Source organism: Plasmopara halstedii, assembly GCF_900000015.1.
Source record: "Plasmopara halstedii genome assembly, contig: Scaffold_262, whole genome shotgun sequence".
Lineage (NCBI taxonomy): Eukaryota > Oomycota > Peronosporomycetes > Peronosporales > Peronosporaceae > Plasmopara > Plasmopara halstedii.
This window is the reverse complement of record NW_020187183.1, coordinates 454,814-476,868: the sequence shown is the minus strand read 5'-3', so window position 1 is coordinate 476,868 and position 22,055 is coordinate 454,814. Positions and strand designations below refer to the sequence as shown.

At 41.7% G+C, this 22,055-nt stretch overlaps 6 protein-coding genes across 6 annotated transcripts; 3 read left to right on the top strand and 3 right to left on the bottom strand.

Moving 5' to 3' along the window:
* Positions 1-591: 591 nt before the first annotated feature.
* PHALS_04543 (uncharacterized protein) lies at positions 592-1,630 on the bottom strand (the record flags this gene model as incomplete). The annotated part of the gene is made up of 3 exons (XM_024722369.1): positions 592-1,002; positions 1,263-1,422; positions 1,473-1,630. 3 exons carry the CDS (start codon positions 1,628-1,630, stop codon positions 592-594), a joined length of 729 nt encoding a protein of 242 aa, XP_024573452.1.
* On the top strand, positions 1,631-3,061 carry PHALS_15019 (uncharacterized protein). Its single transcript, XM_036407313.1, has one exon. The coding sequence runs from the start codon at positions 2,610-2,612 to the stop codon at positions 2,889-2,891; it is 282 nt and encodes a 93-aa protein (XP_036263024.1). The 5' UTR covers positions 1,631-2,609; the 3' UTR covers positions 2,892-3,061.
* Positions 3,062-7,660: 4,599 nt separating this feature from the next.
* Positions 7,661-8,992, top strand: PHALS_04542 (START-like domain; the record flags this gene model as incomplete). Its single annotated transcript, XM_024722367.1, has 1 exon — positions 7,661-8,992. One exon carries the CDS (start codon positions 7,661-7,663, stop codon positions 8,990-8,992), a length of 1,332 nt encoding a protein of 443 aa, XP_024573450.1.
* Positions 8,993-12,027: 3,035 nt separating this feature from the next.
* PHALS_04541 (atp-binding cassette superfamily) lies at positions 12,028-12,357 on the bottom strand (the record flags this gene model as incomplete). Its single annotated transcript, XM_024722366.1, has 1 exon — positions 12,028-12,357. One exon carries the CDS (start codon positions 12,355-12,357, stop codon positions 12,028-12,030), a length of 330 nt encoding a protein of 109 aa, XP_024573449.1.
* A 1,651-nt stretch (positions 12,358-14,008) lies between these two features.
* PHALS_04540 (uncharacterized protein) lies at positions 14,009-14,229 on the bottom strand (the record flags this gene model as incomplete). Its single annotated transcript, XM_024722365.1, has 2 exons — positions 14,009-14,067; positions 14,136-14,229. The coding sequence occupies 2 exons, from the start codon at positions 14,227-14,229 to the stop codon at positions 14,009-14,011; spliced, it is 153 nt and encodes a 50-aa protein (XP_024573448.1).
* Positions 14,230-17,477: 3,248 nt separating this feature from the next.
* PHALS_04539 (Zinc finger, RING/FYVE/PHD-type) lies at positions 17,478-19,432 on the top strand (the record flags this gene model as incomplete). Its single annotated transcript, XM_024722364.1, has 3 exons — positions 17,478-17,518; positions 17,595-17,655; positions 18,092-19,432. The coding sequence occupies 3 exons, from the start codon at positions 17,478-17,480 to the stop codon at positions 19,430-19,432; spliced, it is 1,443 nt and encodes a 480-aa protein (XP_024573447.1).
* Between the last annotated feature and the right edge of the window lie 2,623 nt (positions 19,433-22,055).

Below are 22,055 nucleotides of genomic sequence, written 5' to 3'. Positions count from 1 at the left end.
TGATTCAGATTTTAATAGCCGAAGTCAACGTTTAGGACTGAATTATGTGGAAACTTAAATTGAAGGTATGTCTTGGATCATTCTTGCATAGGTCTGCCATGCACTCTCCGACAGAATGTATCGACTGTATGTGTCCGCGTATACAGCATACACAGATTAGGTTCGATACTCCATCCAGGTAGCGGAACCTGGTAGTACGACTTTTATTTTGCTCTGCTATTGCTAAGGTGACATTTGTTAATGTTTGATTTTCCACCTAGACTCACACTTAAAACACTCATTTTTCCAAAATTTTCTTCCTGCCCACCCACACTCTCCCTCACACAGTCAATTATCTATATAAATACTGTAAAACCTGTCTAAATTAAACACGTTATTTCCACAATTACATGAAAACGCATCGCAAATTTCGCACAATTGTACACCTTACAATTATACAACACTAACTTATGGTATCTAGGGATACGCTCGTTGCTCGTATATGCAAAGGAAGAGCGGACGACGTGACATGAGAATACACCCCGTCCGCTGAATTAAGAATTCATCCTCTTTTGATTCATCTTCAACGTCGGACGGCATCTCGACGGCAAATCAGGCGGGATCCCATGCCAAACGAGAGAAACTGCTCGTTATCCTCGGAGCCGTCGAACCCACCGCCAATATATCCAACTGGAACCCCCCTTTTCGTGCATACAATCGCATTTCCAGAGGGACCTGGAGCAGACAGAGAAGAAAGAAGCATTTCCAACCAGTGACTAGAGCTGGGACGATAGCGTATGGGTGATTAAATCCACGAGCTTCGAGAGCGCCTGGGAACCCAGATACAAGGACATGCATCGTTGGATAGACCTCAACGGCCATGCGACATCGAATGAGCTGGATGTCTTGCGGCGCGGTAACCTTAAAAAATCGCGAAGTCGAAGGCAGCGGGACTGCGTCAACAAATGCCACTCTCAAGTCTGAACTTGGATCTTCTTCCATCGACATGCTACTCGTTTCAAGCTGCTCAATCAAAATTTAGGGTGGAAACACTGATGCCTTTCTTTTTCGAGCAAACCATTCTTCCGCTTTCCACTTGCTTTCATTGCCGGGTGAAGCCTCGAATATCGCTCGAGTTCAACCTTGACCTCATCACTCAAATGATAAGCTCGTCGTCCCATGAGTGTAAGTCGGTCAGCAGATACAAATGTGTTGGTGTTCGATCGACAACCAGCGCTGATCCTGAACACACTGCTGATAAAATCCTAACAACTTTGAGGCACGGTCGACAAGTCCTCTGCGCTCCATTCCCGCTCGCCTCTCGCAACACCTGCGACTTTAATGAGTTCCACCAAGATGTACATTTCTTTGTAGCCAGGCTTGAACGGCTTTTTCTTTCCAAAATACTTTTTGTCATTCAGTGCCCATGACGGTCGCATATCCCTGTACTGCTTGTCGTCTTCAACCACGCGCCGTTCTTCCGCGCAAAGTACCGCGTCAAAGCGCTTGCCGGAAACGAGAAGCGCCCTTTGTATCGTTGATCATCAAATATGGCCTTCTGCAGCGCTTCGACTTTCGTATCACGTGTGATTTTCTCAGAAAACACGACTTCTCTCCCATACACCGCACACTCCAGCTCCACCTCGTCCATGTTTCTTCTCACCAGAAAGTTTGAGACTGAGAGAAGCAACGGGCGATGATGATGGATACAATCAATCGAAAGATTTACAAGAATATTATCGAGTATGTATGCGACTTATAAGTTGCGTTTTCACTACTACTTTTTTGGTCGTATCAACAGACGAATGCATACGCTGTTATCAATGATACCAAGCGGGATCGTAGCTCCTTCCATTGGGCAATAGGCTAACCCCTGACCTTATGAAGTTGTGATTAAGCCGCCATACTGAACCCCAGCAGAAGTGAATGTGTGCAATACCTGATTGTTGTTTGCAATTGTATTATACAGATTTGAACAAGTGATAACAACCGCGGCTATTGGATCGACTTGAAGAACTAGATCACTATTAACCGCATAGACACTAGTTGTTTGAGCAGCGGGATCCGTAGCTGGACTGAACCCAATGAAAGAACCAAATGAGGAATCGACTACCTGGAGCTGAGTTGTATAAGCACTGACTGGTATTGTAGGAAAACCACTCATAGCAGTGTAGCCTGTGATATTCTTAACTGGTTGCATTGTGGACTGAATAGCGTAACTCGATGGGTTTTCATCACCTGAGATGAAATAGTACTTTAATCTGGTCATTTTGTAAATAGAGATTGTTTTGGAATGATCAATTTTGAAGGTAGTTATTGATGTCGCTTGCTGAGTATGTGCCATCAGGGAGCGTAATTGTGTATGTCGTTGTCGTCGAAGCTGTCGGCCATATGATCTTAAAGCTGTTGTTTTGACGCTTGCGCCATGAGTAGTAGATGGATATCAATCCTAATGCAATCTGAAGTCAATTGGCTGCGAGAATCGATATCGGAACTGATGAGTCGCCTCGTGGTTATTGAGATTTACAAAATCGGAAAGCTCATTTTTACAAACGAAGACTTCCGGATATCTATGATATCTTATCTACTAGTGTATACTACATCGACGAAAGAGAATTCGACGACAATTGATGCCCCAAGCAATGGAGATCGATGGATCAGGCGAAGTGGATCACTCGAAACCTGTAGCTCCATTTAAAAAACGATTATGGTTCAACGATATTGAGACACTCTCCAAACAGCTTCAGAAGATCAGCGTTAGTGATCTTGCCAAGGAGCATAAAAAGATGAAAAAGTCTCGTAAGTCTCGTTATATTGATACTTCAAAGTTGCTCAACTTTAAATGCGAGTCTAAGAGATCGTCGTCAAAAGGTTCCACCATAGATAGCGCTTACTTAACCAATCTGGTGTGAATTCAGGTAGTCAATTTTGTGTCGAGCGTAATATCTTCCTCGTCGATCACAATGTCAGTGATCGGTCCTTATATTGAGCATCACGAGAATCCCCAAAATCAATCTTTTCGCTGTCTCTTAGAGTCTTGTACATCCTAAGCGACAGCGATGATGTAGAGACAGCGATGATGTACCACATCATGTACCATGAAGTGACAGCGATGATGTGCTACAAACAGCGATGATATGCTACAAACAGCGATGATGTACATCATCACTGTCTCTTAGGATGTACAACACTCTAAGATACCATGTAGTACATCGTTACATGGTACTACATGGTAAGAGACAGCGATGGGGTACGTACTATCATATCCTACAATAGTACAACACTCTAAGAGACAGATGTACTATGTACTACATTGATGTACTATGTAGTAATGTACTAATGTAGTAACATCATGTAGTATACATACTATTTCATCGCTGTCTCTTAGTAGTACTACATACATAGTGTTATGTACTACATAACTACTATATATCATCGCTGTCTCTTAGTAGTACTAAGTACTATGTAGTACTACATACATAGTGTTATGTACTACATAACTACTACATATCATCGCTGTGTTGTACAATTAGAATATGATAGTACGTACCCTACCTCGTCAAGATGTGGACCACACTGGATTCAAACTACTTTGGCCATTTCAAAGATTTCGCAGAAGTAAGCGTTGAACTAGCAACAACTGAGCTTGGAGTCTAACCCCACACGTTGCACTCCATCATGCTTGCACCTCACAGCTTACTTGTATCGGAAGCCCCCCGTGCACTTCATCAAATGATTAAGAAAGTCCCAAAAAAGGCGCAATCTTTGATTGACGCTTTGAAAGCATAATTATGCCGAAGTGTTCTTTGGGGATGAAAACGGTCGCAACGACTGGCCGATTTCAATCATAATATGCGTCATGATATTTTCTGAAACCAAATACTGCTGTACACGTCAGTGGCACTCATAGAGATAACAATGAGAGGAAAAAGCGCGAGATGGTTCTGGGGCGAGTGAGTAATTCTACCCATTCGACAGAAGCTTCACGGCAAGTGGCGAATTGCGCGTGCTGATGGCAAACTTGATGCAGCCACGATTCTGGCAAAATCATCAGCCTCTATATAATATGCTGCAGACAAACATGGTCGGATCTAATCTACATTGTTCATCGCCCTTTATATATTTGTTGGAAATGTTGACTGCTAGTGGAGCATTTCTTACTCCGAGTAGCGCGAACGCAGCTTAGTATCGTATACGACAGACTCTGTTTGTCGTAGGTAGTTTCGTCTCGATTAATGAGCACATTCAAAGTCATTAATCTTCAATTGTAACAAAGCTTTACGCAACTTCGTTGTTGAAGTACGGATCTTGTTCAAGTGTTTGCAATTGATCACTGACCGCAAGACTTCAATGTGAATCGATACCACTAGCTCTACAAGTTAACATACGAATACAATACCAAGATAGGTCTGTAAGATTGTATAACCAGTTGTATCACCGGACAGCTTAGCATCCTCATAATCTTTTAGGCATGACAAGCAGCTCTTATAGTCTCACAATGGGTGTATCCACTTCTCAGAAATAGCAAAATAGCAAATTGTGTCAGACACTTAATATGCCGAAGAATATGCAAACACCCGCTTCAATCAAAAAATCTTGCATTTTTATTATATTTGCATTAATATTTTCTGAAACACCGGACAAATCAACCCAATATGTTGTTTTTTAGATTGGGTTTGTGCACATTAAATTAGGGCAACCAGCGAAGCGAAAAATGTCTCGACATAGTATTAAATGCCATTTATAGTGGATACCCATAAGATGAAGATGCCATTATGAGCATTACAAAGGCTTTAATGTTATATATTTCTTCCTATCATCTGCGCAGTGCTTGATCTTTCGATGCTGGCAAATTCATGCATTGTCTGCATTACATACATATCAATTTCCGGTCAAAACGATCCACCTTTTTCAAGAGAGAACAAAATTTGATTTTGTTCCGAATTGTAAAAGACTCTTAATATTGTACAGATAGTTATGACGCTTTTGGGTTGTCTAACTGACATATGTATTGGTTTGATTAAGAAGGATACGCGGAGCCTTCACTCAAGATCTTTTACGATTAATTTTTCTACAGCTTGCTTCATGACGCATTTCTGAATCTATCTGAGAGCACTCGCTAAACAAGTGCTCTCAGATAGAAGTTTTTGTGCCTAATTTGTAAACTAATCGTGTTCTACAAAATGCTAATTTGTTAGCTTTTGTAGCGAGAACCCTAGCAAATGATGGGACACATCAGAGCGATGTAGGAATAACGCATTATCCACGATGACAAAGTGGTTTTCTGGATGGCAAAACCTGCTATCGTGACATCTGAGTATGAGGTTGTGCACACACTAAATATCTTGATATGATTTTCTTGGAAGAGAGGGTGAAGACATCAATTGTGATGACAGTGTTTCATTTTATCTCTTCGTTCAAGCACAGTTCTTTGGTCTAGAAAAAATTAATGCGTCGATATTCGGCATATTCATCTTGAAAAACCTTGATCAGATTCTATAGCCTTAAATACGTTTTCGTCACAGTCAGCTTCTTGTCTTTGCGTGGACAACGTTTTGTTGGAATCGCTGAATCAATTAAGTCGTACTTGAATGTCAAGACTATCTTAGAAGGCTGAATCTGAGGTACCACTGTGGTGCATCGTACTGTCGAGAGTGTGGAGCTAAAGGTAATGCGAAGACACTCACATCTCTCGTGAGTCACTTTTTGCAGTATTCTTGAAGAATTATATAGATTGAAGATTACGACATGCATGAGCCACACTTCGAGTTTGCGACACTTCTGTATTTTGTTTTTCCGTTTGATGAAATTTCAAAAGCCAACATACTATGATGGAGAAAAATGAAACCAACTCAGGTTCTTACAAATTACAAAAAGTTCAATGCGTTTCAGATTCTCGCGAATGTCTTAAGTTGGCAGAATATGTGGGCCCAGAAATCATCAAACTCAACCATCGGGCCTTCGTTGACAAGGTGGTTCATTTTTTTAATTTGCCTTTCGTGTAACATCAGTGTACCCCGGCAATTTTTTCTTTGTGATTTACACTGGAATGAGCGGTGCAAACTGGTTCGCTCAGAACACTGTTCTGATATTATTTGCTGTAAGCAATGTCCGTGTCTTTCTGCAATCATGCGAGCTTCCTGTATCTCTAGGGAATTAAGTAAAAATAAGCAGCATTACTCATAACTTTTTTAGCTCTTTACCACGAAAGCGGTTGGCTTTCAGCGACACGGAGCTACCAGCACTTAGGACGCCTTTTTTCAAACGTAGACCCCAAAGAAGTGAAAAAACTGAGCTCTCGTTACAGCATCCTTGATAACAAGCTTTTATTAGGTCAGTGAAATATAAGCTCAATTTGGGACAAAGGCTACTCGACCTTGCACATCTGACAAAAAAATACATCCAGGCAAGAGTGAAAGTGTTGCTTATGGAACTTCGCGGGATATTCTGCGTTATAATGCCGCAGCTTAAGCAAGTATGCACGGTGGTTACAAAGGCAGCCGCCAGATCAGACCTATAAAACCAGCATATTTCTACGTGCAAGACACATGCCATTACAAAGAGATTGTTTATTACATACCGGATTGCGAAATCTTCAGCGTAAGATTGATAAGGGGGTAGTATAAGGTGACACGGCGTCTCGATGATCTCGCACACAAAGATTCAACACATTTCTGGGGTGGTTTGAAGGGGGTAGAGGAGTGCAGTTCGAATATTATTATTTGTGGCTCTAATGTCCTTAAGCATAGAGTGACAATTTCAAAACAAAATCTCATTCCCCGTCTCAGGAACGCGATTGTTTCGCGTCGATGACTAAATAGTTTTTATTGTGCTAGAAAAGGTCATTAAAGCCACACTGCATTTTCTATTTTTCAATCATAACAAAAATTAATACAACACTGTCAATACATCTGGACCATTTGCCCTATCAACGATCATCATCGAAGGATTGATTTCGGTGGGCAGATTCCCTGAGGCTGTTGACGCAACTTTTGAGCAGACAGGTACATTGATGGGATCACCATGTTGTCTACTCGATCGTCTCGCTGTATCCAATACCTCAAGTTGTGATAACGAATGTCCTCGAATCGGTGGACCCGTTCCCTCCGCAGACGATACTAAATAAACAGCAGATATTTTCTTATTACATAACATATGCGGTGCCCACCAGCAGCTACTAACAGATGTCATATACATTATATAGCTCCTTTAAACAATCCGGAACACAAAAGACCTTCTTTACCCGGATAATGCTCGTGGTCAACGCCATTCAGGTGGGATCGTTTTGAGATTTTTCTATTACTTAATTGCTTCATTTCGGTGATATCTGATTAAGTTCTTGTTAGAGCGACAGGCTAGTAGCTGAGACTTTGTGGTTGATGTGGTATCTAACTTGGTTTTCTGGTGAAAATCGCATAACATTACTTATATTTCTATATTACAAGTACGCGTGTTGCAGCGCTCAATTGAGGTCACATAGCCGCTTCATGTAATTCAAACGGCTTCTACGGAGTACTTGTAGATAAATCTCAATACAATTTATAATACATACTGCAAGAGCTAGTACATCCTACAAATCGACACCAACATTGATCATTGTCAAAATGTAAGCCACTTCGAAAACTGCTTCGTGACGAAAGACACTGCTCGTGTCAATTTCATATTTCAGAATCAATATCACATGGTTTTAAAGGATCTTTGCGAAGTCATTCCTGACCATGTGGTCCTCACGAAAGAGCACGAGAGAGATTTAACCGACACAGCTGATCGTATAGTTGCCGAGACGCTACATTCATATGAAACCTTCATTGCAAGTAATCGTCAATTTGACTCACGCGTTTGGAAGCATGTCAAGTCTCGTGAAAAAGTTCACGTCTATCGTACTCATTGTTCTCATTCGAAAAAGCTTGAAAATTTAATTGAAAAGCAACCGTGTCGACCAAAATTGCTATCGAATGACACCATTGAGCAGCAGCAGCGAGAGGCACAGGCAGCCGGACGACCACATGCTTACACACCCGACGATGAGGATGAAGAACCTGAAAAACATCAAGACACATCGGGGCGTCAAGTCACTGCATCTCAGGCACTCTTGTCGCACACGCTCATCGAGTCTTCGAGTGACTGTGGCTCATTCTCTGTCTTTCCAACAGAAAGCGTTGTGGGAAAAATTAAGCCGCCTCGTGTCCCATTGGTCGCCGCAATCGGCATTATCGACGGCTCAGTGGAAGACGTGGCATTTGGGGCTCTTGCTCACACAAACGAAACGTGGTTCGAGCGCAATGCATACGTCAAGAACGACGGCTTTGACAGTCGCAAAGTTTTGGCGTCGTTCCAAAAACCAAGCAAAGAAGACCCGTTCCGATTTGTAGGAATAAAGTGGGCCACATGTGGTATTGCTGCCTTTGTGTCTCGACGTGACGTTCTGTTTCTTGAATCATCGGGTATTGCACTGGATTGGGATGGTGAACGTGTCTACTATAATCTCGCACATTCAGTCGTGTTGGATGACTGCCCCACGCTTCCTACTCGGTACCATGTCGTTCGTCTTAACTTGTCCATTTGCTACATCATGCGTCAGATCGCCGATACTCAGATCGAAGTTTATGCTCGAGGTTTTGCTGACATGGGCGGTAACCTTCCTGCTGTTATTGGTATGAATGTATTCTCGCAAGGGGTAGTTGACGTCGTGGGTATTGTAGAAGCCTCATACTTGAAGAAGCTAGCGTGGCAAATAAGTCACCGTTGTTCAAGTAAAGCGTCAAAAGATCAATTAAGCAATTGTGGCGTCTGCGGTAGAAGCATTGTAAGATTCGGTAATCTACTTTGCATGGGAGGAGCCTGTGCAATCTGCAAACAGATGACTTGCCAGAAATGTAGCGTGCAGAAAAAACTGCTTTCAAACGACGACATATATGTGGAGAAGAAGCTTACGTTTTGCTTATCATGTGTGATCGATGCTCGCCAAATGTCAGCATGGGATGTTGCATTACAGCAACTTGAAAATATGTAGTAATTTCAATAGTAGAAATAGTTGATCAGAAAGAAGCAATGTCAAAAGTCTAGTGTTTTGAGTAACCTTGGCATGAGATTGATCGCGTACCCGGCTGCGTATATCTCACAAGAGAATACGCTACGTCATACAGTGCAAGAAGACTTTCTTTGACTTTTAAAGAAGCATAAATCACTTTATGATGCGGATGCAATACTTTTGTACTGGTAACATCTTTCTTCTGAGAAGAAAATTATGGATACGTTGGGGCTTACAACAATCAGAGGATTTACAAAAAAAATGTTAGTCCGGTTGATGAAGTTGCAAAGTCATTGCTACAGTAGTTAGTTGATCAAGCGATTTACGATGACGAAAATTAGCTAAGCCACAAGAGATAACTCATGCCCAGTAAAGTTGAAGTCCTTGCATGCGTTTGTCTGAAACCTTCCTGATGACATTTCCGTCTATAGATTATCTGATTGTAATGCGAGTGATCTGAAATTGAAGCATTGCAGGTGACCGGTTCGTATCGGGTCGATTTGATGACATCTTAGCTGACTGCTGCGATTGGCACCAGTTTCGAGATTCCTCCTCCCCATTTTGTTAGAAGGCAAACATGTGAAAGCTCACGCATTCGGTTTGCACGATGTCTTTGTCCAGTGTCAGATCAGATACTTCTCAGTGATCACCATATTACACATTTTGATTGAGTAAATTTAGGCTTGAACAATTGAAAGCGATTTTTCCATGACGTTTGTAAAACATTTATATCACCCTGTAAGAGTAGTATCCCATGCTAATGATTCGAATGTGTGATTGTGTTTGTGTCTTGTTGGTGCAAACGGCGATAAAACCTACTAAGCCTCGTTACAAGGAGCTTCTTGCAATGAAGTACGCTCTCGTCAGATTCAGTGTGCACAACGAATGGCAATATGGCTCTCGTGTTTGCCGGGTATGCGTTTGAGATAGTCTATAGGCGGATACAGCTTAGTGAGGTGGCGGATGCATTTCGGATTGCCCCACAATAAAAGTGTCACGTGTCACGATATTTACGTCGCCAATTGATGAGGCAATACGTACAGCGTGCAGGTCAGATGCAACATGTGTTGTGCTGCCGAAAGTTTTATGAAGTTTGAGGACTAATATGTTTCATCCCCTCACCGCTACGTCTTATTCCAACGCAGGCTGTATTATAGTACTGTTCCTTATGAAGCCCAACGTAAGGTGGTGCCTCACGATGAGAATCTTAAGAACAAAATACTATATGACACTCTTTGGGTGGCCAATTCGTAAGAGAGAGGGTCATATTGCTCCGTGAGTGGTGTGTTATGGAGGCCCAACAGGAATTTCCGGGTGAGCACGTTTATCCACTTGCTAGTGTTTAATTCGATTGACCATATTTGAGCTCCGTGTGCTTTGCCTATTAACGGCAATAATGTTGGAGTAGTTTCATACGTATGCATGTTGTTTTCAGTTAAACTGCTGCTTACTAAGGTCTCCCGTCACCTGCGCATCATACACTCCCAGAGAAGTAACCAATCACTAATAAAGTATGACGCACTTAGATTACTATGACCAACAAGAGAGATTTTACTTTTCTATGAAGATCACTGTATAATAGATATTGGCCAGATCAAGAGCACAGAACATATAGCAGCCTACCATGGGTTCAGCAGCATTTTTCCTGGATGACAGCTTGGGCAACTGATCCGTGTATGCATCGAGTTTATCACAAAATAAATTATTCGCCACTTGCCTCTGGCCTTTCAAAGGCAGAAAATTGGAGCAAGTGAGAATGTTTACCTCTCCACTTTTTGCTTTGCACTCACAAAAGCATATATAATTTTGATTGGTGCTCTTGGAGACGGCTGTCGAGTGTCACGCAATACTTCAATTCCAGTGGAAATGGAGGCCTCGTGGCGCATTACGACAGCAACCGTGTGGCTGTTCATTTGCCGCGTCGTCATATGCCTTCAACAAAAAGCACAAACTTGTACGATTTTTAAGTACACTCATCATTTTCCTCATATTCAGGCTTTTCACCTACGGTCTGGCACGGCGATACCATTTTATCGAGACAAGAAATGTCCGTACTGACTAACTTCACATTCTGACCATTCTGTATAAATGCCTTCAGTCGCACCTCTTCACCAGTTCTTGCTCACAAAAGTTCGATACCAAGCCGTCACAATGACATCAAACCCTAGCGATCGCGACAAACCGTTATTTTTGATGCCCCGCTACAACCATATTCCGATGGATTTGTATCAAGTCACACTTACCGTCTCAAGAACAAAATGTCGTATCAAACACTAGTTTTTATTTACAAAAAGAAGACAAGTTGGAATTTGCGATATAAGAGTGCTATTTACTGTCCCATCTACCGCTCGCAGATTGCTGCTGCTTCTGGTTTTTGCGCTCATCTCCCGGAACTCAACACTATATGACAGCTAGTTAGTATGGGCAACAAAGTGATCGAGTTTGATTTGCGTCAACAGCGGTTCTTTTTCCTTCGACGTAGGTTTTATAACTCGCAAAAGATCTATCAGCCAAAAGTTTTTGGTAGCGAGTGTCTCTGACTCTTAACATCCCAGGGTGATGGAACTAAAGCCACAAAATCCGTTGTAAATTAATCATATTTCGAATTCGCATTTGGGACAAGACACGGTTTCAAGGAGCCAAAATCCTTCTATCACACGAGATGGTACAAAAGCACAAAAGCATATTAAGTGCTTTATTTAAGCTTTGTCGCGAGCCGCACGATGATACCTGCGCTGTATACTATTGTGGACGTTTTGGTCGAACGTAATTGCACAATGTTCCTGAATCTAGTAAGTTATTTAAGGCGTCGCAAAGTTTAGAATCGCCCAGATTGGCAGCCAACTACCCTACTCGGGGAGCAGGCCCATCTCAAATAGAGCTTTTTCGTTTGGGCTGTGACACATCAACCTCAACCTCAACAGTCTCGAAAGCAACCAAAAAATTGGTCTAGTAGACGAATTCAGCCATCTATGATTTGACGATTTCGCGCGATGTGTTCGTTGGTTGATCCCAAGTTAAACTCGTCTTCTTAAACCGTTTAGAGGAAAGTAAGCAAGCAGTGGACCGTAAGTGAGTGTCAAATCCTTGAACACAATATGACCTGCTGAAGTCCACATGTTTGGTAATTTGCTCATTTCGGAACGACTATAAGCCTTCATGGCATGTTCTTCAGATTCCAGATCCATATACTCGTTTACACGCTCGACTGCAATCATTTGAAGCTCTAGGAAGCATTCAGGATGCAGCTTTATGATTGTGCCACCCGTGTAACATTTATAGATACCACGATGCCAGTATTTTAGGATATTGCTTTCGTGTTTCTTTGTGTGGGTGGTGAGCTCCATCGACTCACGCGAAGTAGTATAGACGCTACCTCCCGCACTCCAGCCGACACTTTCTGCGCGGAAGTTGTGGCCATCATTTCCTACGACACTTACCGCATCCACAAGAGAGGTTGTGTTGACGCAGAAAACCTCAACAAAGTTACGCATACTTGGAATCCCTCCATGGAGTTGGTAACCGTGATTGACTCCGAGAGAGGGTCGACAGCGATCGTGGCGATGATTCGCCTCTTTTGATGGATGGACAAATTTCTTGATTGTATACGATACGACTAATCAGGAGGTTCTAACAGGTCCATTTGGTTAATCGCTTGTCGAGAACAGATATTATGCACGTATGAAGCCAGTCTGGCACGCTTCCGCGTAGTTTGAAGAGCGCAAGCGGGAATACATCTAAAGCATAAACAGGTTCATGACCTCATTTGCTTCTTTACCCAGCAAAACGAAATCCCTATTCACGCCATCGTAAAACTTATCGCTGAGCACAGGCTACGGTAGAGCCGACAGTACTTCCATCACTGTCAGTAAAAGCATAGCGAATATGCCTTCAGTAATCGCTTTGATAAAGTCAACAAAGTCAGTCTCAAACGCTCTTTTTACATATTGACCATAGATGAAGATTTGTGCTTCCAGACAAGCGGCGAACGATAACCTTCATGCTGGATATAAGACAGTGAAATAAGCTCAATTTTAAGCTTCGCGTTATGAGGATTCAGGAGACCAAGTACATAGTTCATAATAAAAGCAAAATTTGAGAGGGCAAGTATTTGCAATGATACCGGCGTCTTAATCATTGGCACTTGCGAATTTAGTACAACTGGAAGGTCGTTGGTGAATCAGTGGGCAGGTTTTGATGAGCGACTTTCAATTCGTGAGATATTATGATCGTTAGCGTTACATAAAGCTCTGTCGATTATTGTTCTATTTGCAAAAGCTGGGAATTGTATATCTCGAAGCAGCCACTGAGGGGTTTTGTAAGGGGTGTTTATTTTCATATGCACGAGAAAAAGGTTCTTTGTTCTCAATATGCATCGTCAAACCACAACGTACAACTGTGCAACACTAGGCTGGTAACGTACTTTTATATGAAGGGGTGGGTTACACAAGATGGTGTAACCATACAAAGGTATGGTTACACCTGAACAAGAAGCCACTCCGTTGATGGACTGCCAGTAATTATGCATTTTGATTAGGTTTGCTATTTGATTAAAAAAACTATACATTTAGATATAGGTAGCTCTGTCGCAAATAAAACACAGAGATAAACTTTACATTTTGAACAGAAGAGTTCATTTGCTTTGGATAAGGTTGTAAGTGCTCTTGGAATTAGCGAATTGCGATCCGCAACACTCGTACTGGTTCTTGTATAGAACGTAATGTCGGTGACCTTAGCTTAGCTTCCTCTAAGCATAAAAACTACGGCAGCCCCCTGCAAGAACCAACATAGCCTTTTAGAGTGAAGTCGCTTGAAAAAGTAAGCTATAGTTTACACAGCGTGAAATGAACGGGGCTGGAAAAACAATAAACTGAGTGAATATTAAGCAAAATCCGTTAAGACTACATGTATCGGAACGCAATCCGTGTAAACTTAGCCGATATCTAACCGTAGAAGATGCAATTACTATTGATGGGGCAAATCGCATTTAAACATTGATTAAGTGGCCAGAATTTGCGCCAAAACAAATGCCCCAATATTTAAGTTGCTACTGAGTGCTTTTGCGCAACTTTGCCATTAAGCACGAGAGAGCTGGTATTCTAGCTATTCGGTATTCTAAAGGTACTTTTAGCACCAAGATTAAAATAACTCGAATAACACGCAGAGAGTTGTTGCGTTCTTTTACGAATATCTGTGTGTTGTTTTGGCTTGTCGTCCATTTACTTTATCGTTCAAGGTTGCGGCGTATTCTTAGTAAGCCACAGCAGAAGGTGGCTTTGTTAAACCGCGGAGATGATTTTATGTTGACGGCATCGACAAGCTCAGAAAGTAAAGTGACTACGCCATTAACCCAAAAGATACAATCAGAACTCGGATGGAGCAACTCACGGAAGTGCTGACTCAGCAGCCCTGTCATATCGTGAATAAAATGAGTCATCCTTTTCAGTTTCAGTGCGTGGCCATTGCCATTTGCAGCTTCAGCCGCTTCTCACCTCTACAGGTTCTTACATAAAATAACTGTGACACCCACTCAATTCCACTTTCTACCAGTCTTGACACAGGAGTCACAACCTGCAGCTGTTCTTCACCGTCCAGTCCAAGATACATTTTGGTGGCCTGGACATACAGTTGGCGAGAAAGTTACGCTTCAGTTTTGCCCTATATCTACATGCAGCATGCAACATTTAAAAAATCCTACACATCAACAATTTCTTACGCTATTTTCTTCTTGTATTGTTCATATTTCGTATTGGACTTTCTTCACTTAAGCCTATTTAACTTCGGATGACATATCTGCTGTTTGAGATCCCATACTTAGAACGTTGCTCATTGCCGCCAGTCTCTTTCTGCTAGCCGGGTACGATCTTAACTTTTCCCAGACGGATCGAATGCTCCGCTCCCTCAATTTGGACAGAAAGAACCGGACAATATTTATCTACAGTTTACACAAGAACGTAATTCAAAAAAATCCTTGGTCTCCTTTTGGCTGAGTCGTGCGAGCGCTTCTCAGATGTGACTCTGCCATGCGTTAACAGCCTCCTCTTTTATATATAAACTGAGGGTCTGTCGCCATTAGAGTATATCAAACAGGGTATATGCTGCCATATGCATCGCGCCGTCGCCTCTCAACCTGAGAGAAAACCTCAAACGTAAATCGGTGATGCGTCATGAGAACTTTAGTACGCGATTTGGATGAGAGTGATGATGATGGGACTCTGTGAAGAAAATTACGCAGTAAGTCTCGCACAATGTGTTAAATGTACTTTGTAAGACTAAATTGTGTGAAAGGTCTTTGTAGAATCAATTTTAGCGAGCTTTTGAATTGTGATTCCCGAGAAAAAAGTAATTTTAGCTCTGGCGGTGATCTGAATGGTATTCAGTGAGCTCATCTTCTCTGCGACAGTAAATCCAGAGTCTGAGAGTCAAAATTCCCATTAATGCGCCTCGGTCGAATCTGGTAGCACTTCTTGTCAACAGGACTAGACCAAATTGTAACCTCTGTTGGAAGGAGCAATTCACTAAAGACACAAAATCACGTCCGCCACCGCATGTAGCTGTCCGGTTCGTATAATAGTCTCAAAGGAGCAAGAAAGAAAGATTATCATATTAGTAATATCAATCCGTGACAGTATGATCTGTATTGGCCACAATGGCTTCGAGCCGAGCGGTTGAGCCATGAACTTAACAAGATTCTATTTTTCTCATGGCCAGTAGCTACATGCCGATAGATTTTTTCATCCTCAAGCAGACGAGCTGCAAACGCTATAAGTCTTTTTCTTGCTATCAGCAGCAGCTCGACGTAAAGCTCAGACTCTGGCATAAGCAAAAATGTTACAGATGTCGTGGAATGATCGGCTTGATAAAAAATGTCATGACAGAGGCGCATATGAGGCTCACTTCAAAACCACTTTATTCTTGGTGTAATCTATTAAGAGGTTGTGAGATGTCCGCATACTTCGTGCTGACTATGTGGAAGTAGTTGGTTCGACCATGTGCAACCGGCATTGATACCTAGGTTTTGGACACATAACATCGATACTCTTCAGGCTGAAGTTGACGCTCAAGGCAACTCGATGAAGTACCATGATGGAGTACCACTACAATGGAATAGTCATAAGTTCGGAGTTGTAAAACTCATAGTGGAACATTAGGGCTGAGTGCCTCACGCAACACGGAAAAAGGTCGCTACTCTCATATAAAAATTCACATGTCACTTCAATCAGGCCTAAATTCGTTTACTACACATTCGATTTGAACAAGTTCAAAGTACGGAGTACGCGAGAGGGCCCGGGCTCGGTGACATAAAAACGGACTCTGGATCTATCCTCCATACGCTTGTCAGTGCCGTCTTTAAGAGTCAGAACAATCTTTGTGTAAGATGTTATTCTACTTGTAAGAACTTGTCATCAATTCGACGGCTGATTCTACAACTGCATTATCTACAAGACTAGAATACATGAAGTTCACCGCGGCAACAAGACAAGCTTGAGACCCTTCTGTTTTAGTTGGTCCCGCGAGGGTAGCATCATTTGCCGTCGAGACCCGAAGGCTTCATGCGCTGATGAGACACATCAAGCAAATTCTAAATCAGTCGTCAGCGGAAGCATACACGATTTCCATATAGCGAGACCTCTATCACGTCAACGACAATGATGGATAGAATGTTCTGGAGTTCAAAATGATTTTGGACTCACTCTAGGCAACAGCACATAGTAACATATATATTTCGTAATAACGCTAATTGGGCATATCTAACGCTAGTTGGACATATTTAATTCAGATTTTCATACAAAATGTTCCCCGAGCAATGTACTGCAGGTTATTATTGATTACAATTTATGTTCCTCACAGCCATACTTTTAAGACCATGATCGATATCAGAAGTAAGATATTATGCGCAAACAAGTCAATCTCATCAAAATCTACTGTCTGTATGTGATTTAGATTCATCAGACTGACTTTGCCGTCTATCAAAATCTTCTTAGCGAGCACGCCCATCAATGCCTTCACGATCGACAATCAGAATGCTGTATGCAATACAAGTAGTGCTAAAGCGGATACAATAGTTCATGGTTACAAAAGGAATCACTGAAAAGAGGTACGACTAGAATATGAAAGACGATGGCATTGCATTTGACAACTTCGCAGACTGCAATGCAGGAAGAAGCTGTGCGTGCCTTGAAGATTTTGTCAGCCGCAGTTCATTGATTATAGAATTTCAGAGGAAGGACTGCATACCAATTGTCTAGTCTGGACTAAGCTCTCGCTTCTGTAACCGCATTCTTATTTTTGACTAATACCTTTACAATCAATGAGTTTTTCGAAGTCACTTAATTTTCAAGAAATGCAAGGGAGGCTTTACACCGTAAACGATCCAGCCGCTATGACGCATCTACAATCTGCTTATAACAAAACATATTGTGGCTAGAGCAGGATAATATTCCTCGCACACAAGTTTCCGGTTTAAATGACGTGCTACCAGCCCGTATTTCTCGACAATAGAGAAAAGTGCGTTAGCTTTGCTTAAGAACACGCCAATTTATGCTACAACGGTTTTAACGGGAGTGTGTTTTATTTACCCAAGATGCTTTTCGCTTGATTTAATACTGGGGATTAGCATAGCACATTTCCATTCTTCGCTTATAGTACGTACGCGTTTTGACAAAAAAACGATGCAAAGCTGGAACTTTATGCCCCGGTCTTTTTCAAATCGACATGATAAGACCAATGTTTGACAGATCCCACCAATGTACTGTAGTATATAGTTTTCTATCATACTACTGTACCTCTAGCGACAAGAATGGTTGCGACACAGTTGCACTTACTCGATTTTTTATCCTACATTGAGTTTACTATAGAGAAGAGTACCAATGATGGTTTGCATGGAGCCTACCGCCTATTTAACCGGATCTTGCATTTAATACTGGCGATAATGCAATCAGCGACGTTTAATCAATCACAACGCCGCAACTTTTAGAAAGTCAAATGTTCAATATATACATATACCGCACACTGTTGATGCGTCTTTGGCCCGTCTCTCGAGAATTCTTAGCTGGTCTGATGTCTAAAGGCTGTATTTAGTATATTAGCCATCGTACAAAATGCCATTTTCAAACTATTCCAGCGAGAAAAACAGATCTCGAACTTCATATCATGGCCAAGTCGAATGTGATGGAAAATATTGTACCGGACCACATTCAGTTGTCAAAAACTATCTGTCAAGAGCTCACTGACATGGCAGACGAGATCATTGCCGAAACTCTCCATACGTACGAAGCCTTTGTCGCTAATGGACGCCAATTACCGAGTGATCAGTGGAAACACGCGAAAAGCAAAGAGAAGGTCCGTGTCTTCCGCTCGCGCCGTGGAAAATCACAAAAAATTGTTCACGAGACGAAATTGAGTCGTCCACGACTCTTGTCAGCAGAAGAATTGGAAGAAAACCAACAAAAAGCAGCAGCATGTGGACGATTGTACGCATATGACAATCCAATTTTAGGGAATAACTGTAGTGTCGCGAGTCATACGGCTAGTGTCGGATCTTTTACGCTTTTTGAAGACAGTGTGCTGGCTAAAGTCAAGCCTCTTCATATACCCCTCATCATTGCAACGGGTGAAATTGTTGGCAGTTTGGAAGATGTGGCATATGGTGGTTTAGCAAACACAGAACACGCATGGATCGTGCGCAATTCATATTGTCACAACGACTTTTTCGACGATCGAAAAGTTCTAGCAGTCCTCCAATCACCTAGTAAAGAGGATCCTTTCCGCTCCGTGACAATTAAATGGGGAACTGCCGACTTCAATGCACTTACAACCCGTCGAGATGTTGTATATATCGAGTCACAAGGAATGGCTTTTGACTCTGATGGTGAACGAATCTTTTACTACGTAATTCATTCGATTGAGCTGGACGATTGCCCACCACTTGACTTGAGTCACAATATCATCCGAATTCAACTATCCATTGCGTATGTCGCGCGTAAATTTAATGATTCGACCGTTGAAATGTTTGGTCGAGGCTTTGTCGATCCACGTGGTGACATGGTTGAGAGTTATGGCATCATGCTGCTCGCCAATAACATTTCTGCATCTGCTAGTGTTGTCGAGTGCGCTACTATGAAAAAACTAAGCTATCTCATGATGCAACGTCGTCGCAGTGATGCATCTGGAATCAACGACACTAGAGATTGTGATGTGTGTCATAAGTCTTTAAGCAAGCTGGGGAGTCTACTCAAGTCTCCTAACGGATGTCCGGTTTGCCGTCGGGTGACGTGTAACAAGTGTAGCGTACAGAAGAAGCTTACAATTGAGGTGACGACAGAAGTTACACAAAAGAGTTTTACGTTCTGTCTACCATGTGTTCTAGAGGCTAAGGAGATGTCGGCCTGGAAGGTCGCAATTGATGACCTTAGGACTTGAATATAGCTGCGTCAAAGTTTACTTTTAAAATATAAATTACAATGCTCTTATTGGTACCCTTAAGAAAAATTTACTCGACAATCACACTTTAACAAAAGTTTTTTTTCATATTTGTTTAATTGTCAAAAAGTCAAACTTATGTGTTGGCTAAGAAAAATATTAAAAAGACGTCCCAAGAAGATTGGCAACCTCATTTCATGTAGATCAACAATAATTGGAAGACCATTTCGTTTGCTAGTCTAACCTTTCAAAGCTTCAACCAAGTTGTCAATCGTGATAGTTAAGAGTAGAGGTAGTATGCACCCACACTTTAAATCGTAACTTTTTTTCCGTACAGATCGAAAATTGTACTATCTCGTCAGCAGACAAGTGTACTCACCTAAAAAGGCTTTACGATGCTTTGCTCTCAAAGTATGTTGTGCACTTTGCGAGACCAACATTGACAAAAAAGTGGTTGGTGCAAATAAATTTTTAGTTTTTTGTTGATTAGAATGTAGTTCAAAATCTGCCAATTCAGTAAAGGACTCACAATGTAACGTGGATTATAATAGAGGTTACCTGAGGATGTTGATTAAGCTGATGCTTTGTGGCTGATGTACGATGGAATTTAGATGACGCACCGTGCTGGCATTGTTACTCATTCAAAGCGTGGTAAGACCTCATATTTAGTATTTTCAAATTGCGTCCACCTACATCAGCAGTTTTTTTAGCTACGTCAGTGGCTTCTTATAAAACGACAAGACTCGAAGTTGTCAGTAGCATACCTGCCGAAGACAAATCTATAGGCCAGCGAAAGAAGATCTTGCCATGATATCTCCAAAAGTCATGGAAGAAGAACCAGGTAGGGTGTTTCTTGGTATTCCTCACAAGAACTTTTACTATTAACATCGCAAGTATCGGCACAAGAGAAACAGAAACTGGGAAAATCTTACACGTCTCTCAACTCCAAGCTACCCTCTACTTTGTATATTTTACATTCATTATGAGTTTCATGCTGACATGTGATTTCATTTTCAAAGATTGGGCGATGCAAAAAATGCCTCGAGGCAGTTGACAGACGTTTCCCAGCCAATATTCATAATAAATATGCGGATGCAATAATGATCTTTATACAGACTAAGGCGATTACGCTATTTATATTCCATCACCGTCTGTACAGTGCTTGTTGCTTCCGATGCTTACAATGTGACATTGCATACAAGTTCAAACTGATTTATCTTTGCTTGAATTTAAGTCATGCGCGGCAAAATATGAGGACATCCGTCTCGATTCTATTGCGGCAAGCAAATATACTGCTTCTCCTATAGGTCTACAACTCAGGAGAGAGTGAGACGCTGACAGCTGCATGAGCACAACAACCACTTTATGAATGAAGTTTCTAATAGCACTATTCGTCTCTATGAGCCGTCGAATTGGCTGCGGTTTCATCCAATTAAGGCCATGCCTGGCTACCGCGCAGTGCAAACTTTATATTGCAAACCTTACATCCCAACCAATGGACCAAAAAGCGACGAGTTTGGCGCTTATTTTCTCGCTAAGAAGGATTTGATGCCGCCATCCTTTCTCGCTAAGGAGGATTTGATGCCGCCAACTTTCTCGCCAAAGCTAAAAATTCCAAAAACCCAGTTCAAAAAATGTTGTGAAGTAGTGAAGAAGGATCATTCATCAGTCTGAAGATATAGACATCAAAAAGTCTAACTATCATGCGGAGACATCTACGCTAAAGGAATGCCTCGTTGTGTCATCCCCAGCGATTAGCAAGCGAATTTATTCGAACATCTCAATGGAGCACTGCACACAAATATTGTATAGGGTACGCACTCGCACTATTGTTCGTCAGGCTACCGATGTTTTAGTAATGGAAAATCGTAAGGAAATGTACGTATTATCTACAATAGTAAAACTCTGAATTATGGATTGTACAGCTACAGGAGCCCTTATTCACTTATTTAAAGTACCATTACTTTGATACCGTACGTAGTATATCACCACGGTACAACTGTGGGGTACCTTTGAGATTTGTTCTAGCAGAATTAAGTACTTGGCACAGGAGAGGATTCTCTGTGTGATCTTCTCTGCATTTGTGAATGATGAGAATAAAAACTCCGCTAGTCGATATCGTTTCTATGCAAGTTCCACAGTAAGCCGATTGCTCTTGGTAGCACTGGACTTGGTCCCAGTCGTGCTATCTCCTTGAAATCAACTTGATTTCTCACCACATGCGGCACGACATGAGATACTGCACTAGCGAACGAGACGAAACAAGTGTATTTTCGCAATGATTACTGAATTGACACAGTATTAAGTGTTTTTCCTTCTGTATGATGACTATAATTGATTTTTGGTTTATTTACACACCGTTTTTCGGCACTACCCAGATAAATCAATCAAAACGTTAAGAACATTCATTTGATTTTCTACCTGAAATAAAATTTTATCTAATGACAATGACAAAGCGTTGAATTTGTCGGCGGTTTGACGATTCGTAGTATCAGGCGAAGCAGCAATTTGTTTGCCAGATGGTTAGATGCGCAATGTCGATACAGGTAACGATAGGAATAGTAATCTTCTCTGGTTGACAACATGGTGTTGACGCAATAATGACGAAATCGACTTAACAGGG